The sequence below is a fragment of the Acanthisitta chloris genome, unplaced genomic scaffold (assembly GCF_000695815.1).
Source record: "Acanthisitta chloris isolate BGI_N310 unplaced genomic scaffold, ASM69581v1 scaffold42879, whole genome shotgun sequence".
NCBI classification, from domain to species: Eukaryota; Metazoa; Chordata; class Aves; order Passeriformes; family Acanthisittidae; genus Acanthisitta; species Acanthisitta chloris.
Window position 1 is genome coordinate 1 of NW_008693871.1, and position 10,950 is coordinate 10,950.

The 10,950-nt window shown below is 40.2% G+C and overlaps 1 protein-coding gene across 1 annotated transcript; it reads left to right on the plus strand.

The window, feature by feature from the left end:
• The first annotated feature begins 639 nt into the window (after positions 1–639).
• On the plus strand, positions 640–10,357 carry INIP (INTS3 and NABP interacting protein). The gene is made up of 4 exons (XM_009083197.1): positions 640–721; positions 6,309–6,411; positions 8,881–8,971; positions 9,954–10,357. Exons 1-4 carry the CDS (start codon positions 697–699, stop codon positions 10,047–10,049), a joined length of 315 nt encoding a protein of 104 aa, XP_009081445.1. The 5' UTR covers positions 640–696; the 3' UTR covers positions 10,050–10,357.
• The last annotated feature ends 593 nt before the right edge of the window (positions 10,358–10,950 follow it).

Consider the following 10,950-nt stretch of genomic DNA (forward strand, 5'->3'; position numbering starts at 1 on the left):
CTCGAGCTGCGTCCGCTGTCACTGCTCGGAACCAGCGCTGTCTCTGAGTTACTCTCCGCTGCACTAGTGCCGGTGCTCAGCGAGCCGCAGTTCCAGGGCGTGACGGTGTGTGGTTTCCCGTGGAAGTTTGGCGGAGGCTTCTGGTTCCCATTTCCCGCAAGATTCGGTGCTCCCTCCCCTGCCCTGCGCCTGGCTGAGCTGGAGCCCTTCACTGCACCTGGCAGCCTGACACCGTGGCGGGAGCAGAAGCTGCTGGTGGCTTGAGGTGACACATGGCTGAGGACCAGACATCCCCTCGTCCTGCTGCAGCTGCAGCCACCCTTGGCCGGTTTTGTGTCTGGGGTTTGTCGTCTCTCCACAAATAATCAGATTTTCCTGTGTTGGAGCCTAAACTGAGGTCTTCCAGGGCTTTAGCGTTAAAGGACTAGAACGGTTTGTCGTGAGTCCCAACTGTAGTCTGGATGCTTTGTCAGGGAAGAGTTCACTTGGGAAAACGTGTGTGTGACTGTAATGATTCGTGTTCGGCTTGTGCTTTCCAACAGTTGCCATACTTGTGAAACGTATAACACAATGAAATCCAAGCTTTTCTTTTAAAGGAATATGTAATTATCTTACATTGTGCCTGTTTTGCAGATCTTTGTGGGCGTTAAAAGACTTAAACTACAGCTGAATAAATCAAGGGCTGAAAATCGAAGGATGGCAGCAAATCCTTCAGGACAAGGTCGGTTTTAATTTAAGTATTCAAGGGAAAAGACTATGTACAAAATGTCGCTGAAGTCACCATAACTGTGAGTTTATTTTATGGAAAGATCCAGAAGGGGAGGAGAGGTGGGGCTGAAAGCTGCAGACTGGCAATAAGTCTTCTGGGGGGAGACACACATTATATGGTTGAAGAAGACCACTGATGGCTGGGGAGCTCTGAATTACTGAGCATTCTTTCATCCTTGGATCAGAAAGTATCTACCATGCCTGTGATGCTGTGATCAATGCCTGACACTTACTTCGGACTCTTATAGCACTCAGCACTGAATGTGACTTGCAGCTCTCGTGCTCAACATCAGTTGTTAACTTCCAGAAGTCAGATACCTTCCATTTCATGATGGGAGCAGCAAGACTCAGGCAGTAATATCTGTCAAAGGTAGACAGCAAGCACCAGGCATAGGTGGAGAAAGTCAGGTAAAATTACAATGCTAACAGCTATGAAATATTTCTTTGTACGAAGATGCATCTGAATTGCATCCTTAAAAGGGTTAAAGGTGTGGAAATAGTCCATCTATCCAGCCGAGGCACGTGGGTTAGAAGGAGCTGAGGGTCCGGAGGGGTCACATGGTATGTTGAAGGAGGGTCTTAAATCGTCTTCTGGAGGTGCTTTCTGGAAACCTTAATGGAACTCTGACGCTTGTCTTCTGCAGAAAACTGAGCTTCTCAGACATAGCTCTTCACTTACTTGGTTACGACAAATGAGTTCTGGGTTCAGTTTCCTGGCACCCAGTGACATCTGTGTGAGTCCTGATCCACACAGGCAGTGCTGCAGAGCTGCACGTTGCTGGATGATGCTGGTAACTTTGCGGGGTACCAGATGACTTGTGGGGGCCCAAAAGACAGATTTGATTAGCTGCTTGACAAAAAGAAGGTAGTTTCTGGAATGCTCATTGAGCTTTTGCCAGTTGTTTGGGGAGGGGTACTGCAGATTTCAGGTAGTTGTGTGCAAATTCTGAGAAAGTTTTGGTAAGTAATGGTAAATTATGCTTTATTTTCTGAATACCAAGTCAGCATCATTGCAAGGAATAGAATGTTGTAATAAACAAGTTAAAAGCTGCATTTTTTCTTAAATATGTCAGTTTACCATGAAGTTTAGAATGGGATTTTAGTGTCAGAATACTTCAGCTTCCCTCCAGATTTCAGTGTCTTTTAATTTAATAGAGCCTTGGCATCTGCTTTTCTACTTTGAGATATCCTTTGGAGACTCACTAAAGGAACTGTGTAATGATCATAGGAAAATTATTTGCACTAAGCAGGCAAGAAACGCTATCAAGTTTAATTACCAAATAAGCCTAAAGTAGTATACCTAGAAAAATTAGAAAGGAACAAATGTCTTGCCCAGAGGCAGTCTAGTAGTGAAAATGACTGAGACAAATACTGCATTTTTAGCTGGCTTCCTGGCATATGTATTGGTAATGTGCAGGCAGTTGACTGCTGTTTCTCTCTTGGACAAAAGGAATAGAGGCTTACTGACACACTCACTGAAGGGTTATGACTGGCAGCACTTACTCAGGCAGAACTGCAAGGATGAAATAGACATTAGGATGAAATGCCCTCTGGACAAATGATAAATAATGCATCTTAGAAAAAAATAACACATTCTGTGAATTCGAAGCAACTAACAGATCACGGCAAAGATAAGCAATGAACGGCAAAAACTTTGGAAAATATAAAGGTGATACTGTTCTTGCCATACAGAGTTAGTTAGTAGAACTAACTGACATAGATACCAGTGAGGTAGAGGGGTAGGATTAGGTGCTGGGATTAGGTTTTAAGAGTGGAGCTTGCTGTGAGCTCTTAAAGCTGCCAGTATCACTCAGCAAGGCTTCAGCTTTCTCTGATTTTCTGCCTTTCAAGTGCAGAACTTAGGTGCAAGTAATCTTCTAACTCCTGCACAGCTACAGTGCTTGATGTCAGAAATAGAGGTGTCATAAAAGTTTAAATTTTAAATGTCCTGAATCTGCTACTGTAGAGGGGAGCTAGGTGCTCAGTTTGACATCTGACACTGCCATTAATCTGTTTTGCTGCCTCGAACAGGTCATTTTGTGTCAGGACTCTTGTGTCTTCTAAGATGAGAAGAATATTGATGAACTGCAATACTCATGAACTGTTCAAACTCAAAATAGTAGTGCAACTCAGCCCAGTCAAGGGAAGTCTTAACTTAAAGGTTTATTAAGAAGTTCCTGTGTTTGAAAATCTGCACTTCCTCTCACAGATGAGAATCGTGTCTGTACTAAGGATAGCTTTTGTTTTTTGCATGCCTGCACTTTTAATACTAGAAAGCAGAACATATGCATCAAATCTACAGATAAAAAAAACTTTATATTATTTATAATTGAAGTAGGAAGCTTGTGTAGGTGTTTCAAGTTGGTCTTTATGGAAGCACTTTGGGTTCCTGGGCCAGAGAGAATCTAAATGAAAGTCTTGCTCATGTATTGCCAGATATGATTACTTACTTTGTAAAGGTGCCAGATTTTCTCTGGAAAATGGATTTCTAATGTTCCACCCCCTCCATTGTTAACTCTTAAATGAACAGGTTTTGCTTTACATTTTGAAAAAAAGTTTAAAATACCTATAGGACCTTCATGTTGCTTAGCTGAGGAGCACTAACGTGTACATGTTGGATGTGCTCATCCACTTTCTCAAGTAGGCTTTTTCCTCCTTACCATTAAGAAATTGTCTTAAAATAAGTGACTTTTTCAGCACAGCAGGTTGCAGATGGGCACTGTCTGAATTCTAGAGCAAAATACTTCCTTAAAAAAGCAGCAAACAAAGAAATCCATCACAAAACTCTTAGTAGAGATAAGAAAAGGAAGAAAAAATGTCGGGGTAATCTGCACAGGGAAGCAAGCAGCCGCCTCAGTGTGAGGGATAAAGCAAGCTCCAACTTTATTGTTAGCTCAGTTCTTCTTTTATATGGTACATGATAAATGCGCCTATTCATCCTTTTAGCATTACCTAAGAGCATTACCTAAGCTCTAAAAGTTACATTTATATACTTTTTCTGCTTGCAGTTGCAGCTGCGAAGAAGTCTTCTTTATTCTCTGGAGAATCCTTCTTTGTTCTCCCGGATAGCCTGTCCTTGGGCTTCCAACATTATGCTGAGGAGCTAAATTCTAATGTTGAGAAGCTAAATTCTTGAGGCCTACTTCTGCTCAAAGTTCCCATAGTCCTTTGCTCGACTGTTGCTCGCACAATGCTCTCTTGGGGCTATGCTTGGGTTTCTTCTGAATGCCTCTAGAATTCTGTGATAAGATGCTGTAACAAGACTCATATAAAACAGATGACTGAGCGTCTTCTGCAGTTTTTAATCACAGTTTAAAAACAGCATTTAAAATGTCTCAAGTCTTTCTGAATCACACCATCTGTTTCATGATAAAATTTAGCATATTTAGTCGGGTTTTTTTAGCTCACAGCAACTCATATTAAAAATCTCCTTTTTCTTTCCTTGATCACCATGTTGTCTGAGTTCCAAGTATGCATTTAGATTTTTGCAGTTCAGGATAAGCAAGCAATAGCAAAAGGCTGCTGAGTAATATGTCAAGTCAAGTATTAAGCCCTTTTGGCTGAAAACTGCGTAGAATGAGCACACAGACCTCATTGCTTTAGCTCAGACCCTTTTAGGGGTGCTTTAGTCATCCTGTCAAAGCATTGTCTCCAGAATTTATGAGAAAGTAAAGTCTGGGCTAGCTGCAGCTCAGAAATGTTAGATCCGAGTTTGTTAGCAAGATTTCTCAGCCTTTATATGTCTTGGAGGACACATTCAGCTGTATTTTAATGTTTCAGATTCATTGCAAGTGCAGGGTCTTCAAAAAAGAGAGATAGTGTACAGTACCTAAAGAGCAGAGAAACGTCAAAGACCTGAATCAATACACTTACAAAAAAGTGTTTAAGTGGATGGAACTAATGCCAGGTGGGAAGCAGAGATTAGTGTATGGAAAAGTAGGAGTTAATTAAATGTAATTAAAAAATCTGTTATTAAATGTAAAGATGGTTATGGGTGATCTTGCATAAAACCACAGTGAAATGTAATCAAAAGACTCTGCTCCTTTCAAGTACTTTTGAGACACTGAGGCTCACGGGTGCATATGGTAGGCATAGTACAAGAAAATGGTGGGGCTTTAACAACAAGGCAGTACAGATGCAAATTATTATCTACAGTTGAAGTTTCTGACAGTTGTCTCCTTCATTGACCCATGCAGATCAAAGGAATGCTGGATTATGTAATTGAGCTGGAACAGGTCTCTCAAAGGGAATAAACTTTGAGTGCAGCTACTGAAAATAAGTCACATTACCTTGACATGCTAATACTCTCCTTAAGAGTTACAATGTCTGCTCTTCCTAACAGCTTGTGAGCTACCATGTTTTAGTGGTGTCACTAAAAAACGCTCAGGGCAGGGGCATGACCAGCAGCAATTTCCAGTGGGCATGACTTTGATTTTCTGTGTGGAGGAAATAAAGGATATATCTTGACTGGTTTTTAATGATGGTGTTGTAGCTTCTTATTTTTTTAACAGCAGCAAATCAGAGATCAATTGAGTGCATATTCCTGAAATGAGGAGTGTTCTTGGTGGCACAGAGGCTTGTAAACTCTGTACCTGTTGCCCTCAGATATGCTGCATGGGCATACTGGGCAACAGGAAGGACTAGTGCTTCTGGTTTCTTTTGTGGTTGCAGTGAAATCTTTTATTATATAAGAATCCAGTGTAAGTACAGTAGTTTTGCCACATTTTCATTTAGAAAGCAACTTTGAAAAATTCATAGACGGTAACTATTTTGGGCATTTTTGAAATTCCCTCTGTCACTCTAATTTCTACCCCCTTCTCTAATATGCAGTATACATCTTTGGGAGAATGATGTACAAAGCAAATGAAGGCCGTGTTCTTGTATTGTGTACAGCCAGTTTAATTTTGCTTCTCTATTCCAGCATTGCAATAATAGCTGGACTAAGGGTAGTGGGTATATGTAAGGACATTGGTGTATTTAAACTGAAACCTTTCTGTATAGATTGATTGAAAGGTGGTAACTTTTTCTGTAAGCACATGCCAGCTTAGCCATTGGCTCATTCTTACCTGTTAAATATTTAATACTTATATTGTAGTTTGAGTTCACTGACAGGAGGAGTTAGGCCCTGTGAGGACATTACTCCATTGTTGTAATTGAGTTGAACATTCAGTGACTGCATTTTAAATCTAGAACCTGGTAAGTTTGCTTTTTTTTTTTTCATTTTTTTGGAAGGCGAGTATGTGATTGTGTACCTTGATTGTAGCTCCACAGCTGGCTTGAGAAGGGGTAGGATCTAACTTGGGTTAGAAGCCTCTGTTTTAAAATGTATTGATATGTATGGTAGCTTATGGAAGCTATTGCATGATGTAGAGTGAGAAAAGGAAAAATTAAGCCTTTTCAAATGGGTACAAAGCTTTGAAGATTAGTGTACTCATTCATCACAGTGCCATATTGTACAGGGACTTTTAATTCCACAAGGTTAGAGTTGGGCCACAGACGTGAAATAAATATCTCTAATATTTTTCTGTCATTCCCACCAGGTTTCCAGAATAAAAATAGGGTTGCAATCCTGGCAGAACTAGACAAGGAGAAGAGAAAGTTACTTATGCAGAACCAGTCTTCCACAAATCACCCTGGAGCCAGGTATTTTATGTTCTTAGACCTGTTTGGACATTGCTGATTTCATGAAAGTTAAAAAAACAAAGAGCAAGTGAGCTGTAAATGTACATAAGCACTCACAAGAAGTGTTTTCTTACCATCTTCAATAACCAGATGGGGGCAGATAGCTCTTTAGGAACATATTACTATTTAAAATTGTTTACAAAACCTGAATTCTGGCAAATTTCTATTTCAGAATGGGAGAAGCAGATACACTTACTCACGTGTATTGAAGTCTTCCATAAAGAAACACCAGGAAGCAGGCACTGAGAAAGCATTTAATTATTAAGCTAAAATGCTCTAGTGAATGAAAGCAGCAGACCATTAGGTTTAGGATACTCTGTGTTTAGAGAAGAACAATTACAGCAGGGAGCGAGTTACTCTTGCAGCTCCCTATGTACAAGACAAAGCCAGTTTGTTCCTGCAGATAATCTTGTAAAAGATGATTCTAACCAGAACGTGTAATAATCTAATCTGAATTTAAGGCTTGTTACTAGGATTTCTCCCATATAACACAAAAAGGTTGGATTTTTGTCAAAAATCAGTAATTATAAAATCAACATAGTCATTTATATGGAGAAATTGAGATACTTCTGGGTTAGCATGAAGTGAGTGCAGTGCCATATTTTAGACGCAGTGTAACATGCAATGCCTGAATGAGTCAGATACTCTGAATACAGTCTTCAGTGCTGCCTGTGTCTGTTTTTCATTTTTAATTCATTCATAATGTCAAAAAGCGTGCAGGGTATTTGAAATTAGTTGAGTTAAATCTCTGAGTGACTCTGTATGCAGTTATTATTCAAGCAAAATTGTTGATAAGGAAATCAGAGTGTCATACTGTTACGTACAACCCCTGACTCCCGGCCGCAGTGTTTCTGCACTTCATTGCAAGTCTGGCATTTTCAGAGACTGCTTGTTTATTTGCTTTCTAATTTAAGGAAAAATAACACTATGATCTAATGAACATAATTAAAATTTACTGATTTTGAAGGTGGGGATGGGAGGAACCTACAATGCAGCAGTCAAACTCTCTGCTCTGGCATGATGAGCTGCTGTGTGATTTTTGAGAAGGTGACAGTTCCATGACAGGGACGTTGTGCCAATGGTCTTGGGCCACAGAGTTGTCAGAAAGTGTTTACAAACTCTGCAAACTTGACCAAAAGAGCTTGATACACCTAAAGCACTATAGTGACATAGACAGCCAAAGGATGAATGTCTTAATTAATTGCTGGCCTTGACATATGAGACTCCTCTATCCAAGAACAGACAACCTCTCGTGAAAAGTGTTTATGATGAAGCCTTAAGATTATCTACAGAAATGATACTGAAAAGTTAGAGGGTACAGATTAAGTGCAAAATAAATACCTTCAGAATAACTGAAAATACTATGTTTAAAATAAACCGAGTAATGCTTTTTTCCAGTAATGAAGCTTATCTTAATATTTGTCATCAGCTGCAATCCTCTGAATAGTTTAGTTTTCATTATGCATTTAGGCGTTGATGTGGATGAAGATATTTTCATGAGCATGGCCACTTTTCAAAAACTGATTTGCAAAATGAGCTGTTGGTGTTGAAGCTGCTGGGAAAGTTCAGTTGATGAGCTTGCTTGGATCCCTTGTCCTTCATACTTTTGTCTCTATAACTGAGGAGATATGGGCTTTCAGCACCAGTTTCCAGTGACAATTTCAGAGGTAGCTGTGCATTGTCTTGCAATACAGTTCTAATGGCAGTCCTTACTGATTTCTGTCTATTACCTACATAGTTGGGAAAAAACACACTGCTTTTATTGTTTTCTTCTTTGGTTAAGAAGATGGACAAGTCAATATCTGAAAGGCAAGAAAAAATATTCAAAAATTTTAATTTGAAATCTTATGTATGCTGCACTGAGATAGATAAGCTATATCAGTTTGAGGTACTTCCAAACTGTCATCAGAGGATCATTGTTTCAGGTACATCAATAGGAAGCTCCTTTACCATAAGCAGTAATCTACCACCCACTTGCCCAAGTCTTACACTGAAGTCTGCAGAGATCTTGTTAGTGCTTGTGTTTATCGCAGTTTAGAACAGTCACTCAGTGACTAACTAGTGGTAGAACACTAAGCTACTGTTTTAAAAATTGCTGACATTGTCTAACACTGCATCCCAGTGGTTTCACTGACTTCAGTGGGACTCAACCCATGAGCGAAATCCACAACAGGCTTCAAGACTCTCAGTCCTCTTGGTTCAATTTGGCATGAGTTGTTTGTGGTGGCTCAAATGATACAGCTATGGTCACTCCATTTGCCTTTTTTTCTCTTACATTAACAAACAGGAATTCCAAACAGTAATTAACAATTGTCAGGGAAGTAGTCAAATAAATCATGAGCTGAAGAAGTAATGGAATTTATGGCTAGAACAGCAAGGACACATGTTTTCTCTGCAGTATGTATCATACTGTCTTGTTCTTTTTTGCAGCATTGCACTTGCAAGATCACCTCTGAACAAGGATTTCCGTGATCATGCTGAGCAACAGCACATCGCGGCACAGCAGAAGGCTGCACTGCAGGTAAGCTGATACAGTCAGAGTTTAGCTTGGCACTGTTTTAGATGTGTATCCCTTTAGAGACAGCCGTGCACCTAGAGATATTGAAAAGCCCCTTTTGGTGATTAGGTTTCATCCATTCCTGTATTTGTCATAAGTGAAGTCTCTTCTTTTGCTGTGATGAAACATCTTCTTGGATGTTGAGAGCTTCATCCAGCCCCACAGCCATCTCTTTGAGTCTCTGTTGAACTTCCCCCAGCTGATATCTCAAGCTGAACTCTTGTGTTGCAAATGCAGCCTCATGGGGCAGCTCCCCTTGGCCTGCTGGCTCTGCTGCTGCTTATGCAGCCCACTGTGCTGGTAGCCTTGGTCACTGAAGAGGCACGCTGTTGGCTCAAGCTAAATTTGATACCCAGTAGGACTTTGCCCTAGTGGTGGAAAGAAGGAATATGCATGCCTTGTAGTTTGCTGGAGTCCATTCTCTGAACCTAGAGGGGCTATGTAGGATTTCACAGAGGTGGTCCAGAGCCATTCACAGCAGCTACTCTCAGGTGAACAAGCATATACACATCACATGAGCAGAATGCTCGTGTCCCATGTTGTACAAGGGTGTGTCTGGTCACATGTCATTTGTATATGCAGCCTCAAGTTGTGACACTGATCACACTTGTGGCAGCTGTCACTAAGCAAGACCTGTAAGTTGGTTATAGGTGGGAGTGGAAACATGGGGTCTAGGCAAAGGAGAGCAATCAGGAGTTGATTTGCCACTCACCCCACCTCCATGGGATTTGCTGAAAAGAGCATCAAGGAATGTCCAAGTTTATTCCCTTGATGGACCCTGTTCTGATGTAAAATGGTGATCTAAAATGCTGGTTTTGAATTTGATGATCAGAATTGAGGAACAGACTGGGAGAAATAAATAATTAATGTGGCAGAAGCCATAAAGTCGTAAATTATGTCAGTGCTGCAGGGAGTTATGCTTTAACAAATGCATTTCTCTTTCCAGCACGCACACGCACATTCCTCAGGATACTTCATAACTCAAGACTCTGCATTTGGAAATCTTATTCTTCCTGTCTTACCTCGACTTGAGGCAGAATGAGGAATGTTGTTTCTCAGAACTTCGAGGTCTGATATTTGTCCATAACAGGACCTGCCTGACCTTTCAATTGCTTATCTGAAAACCTGCTTTATTCTGGATTTTTAATGTTGTGTTTTAGAAGTATGAATTCTTAATGATGGAAAAATAGTGTTGTTGAGCAATTTTTATCCTGTATTTCTGTTCCTCTATCAGGTCAAAGGCAATTGTAAGACTTCTGTGGTGTTTGAAGTGAACAGGGCTTGATCTTCACTGTTTCAGTGCTTCCTTTAAGTAAATGTCCAAGGAGTCATCAAGAGATGCACACTCTGTCAGCATTTGTGTTTCTTTTTATTGTGTACAGGTACAATATTTGATTTTAATGAAAGACAGAAGTTACTTTTGTCCATCAAAAGAGACCTGATTTTATCAAATGCATCAGTCAGTCTTCCTCCCTGCCCCTCACCCCCATGCAGGATAATTTCTGGTGTACTGTTTGCTATTGTAGTATCATCTGGTCGCTAGTCCTTAGTTATAGTGTGCTTCCCTATTACTTAGTTTTGTGAAGAAAGAACATGAATTAAAGTGGGGAAAAAAGCAGTTATCTCAGTCTTTTTGCTGACAAAATAAAAAGTAGTAAGCTTTCTGAATACTCCAGATAGAAAGTGTAGTCTGCAAGGACAATTCAATTTAAAACGTCAAAGTTTTCTAGGCATGGCTTTCTCAATACCCAACTTGTTTTGGTTTTGTTTGCCTTTTTGTTTTGGTTTTTTTCCCTGTTTTTATCTGTGGTATACAATTTCAGCTTCCAGCTGAAAGCAAATCTGTCAATTATTATTATTATTTTGGAATTGTGGCCATGCTGCCAGAGTGAAGTATCTTAGAGTGAAAAACAGCCCTGACATAGATGTTCTTATATCTCCAC

Bases quoted from the DNA above. Each gene is read 5' to 3' on its own strand.
- INIP (XM_009083197.1), top strand. From the start codon at position 697: ATGGCAGCAAATCCTTCAGGACAAG. The intron at 6,412-8,880 runs GTATTTTATGTT...TCTTTTTTGCAG, and splicing joins ACAAATCACCCTGGAGCCAG to CATTGCACTTGCAAGATCAC. The intron at 8,972-9,953 runs GTAAGCTGATAC...TTCTCTTTCCAG, and splicing joins AGCAGAAGGCTGCACTGCAG to CACGCACACGCACATTCCTC.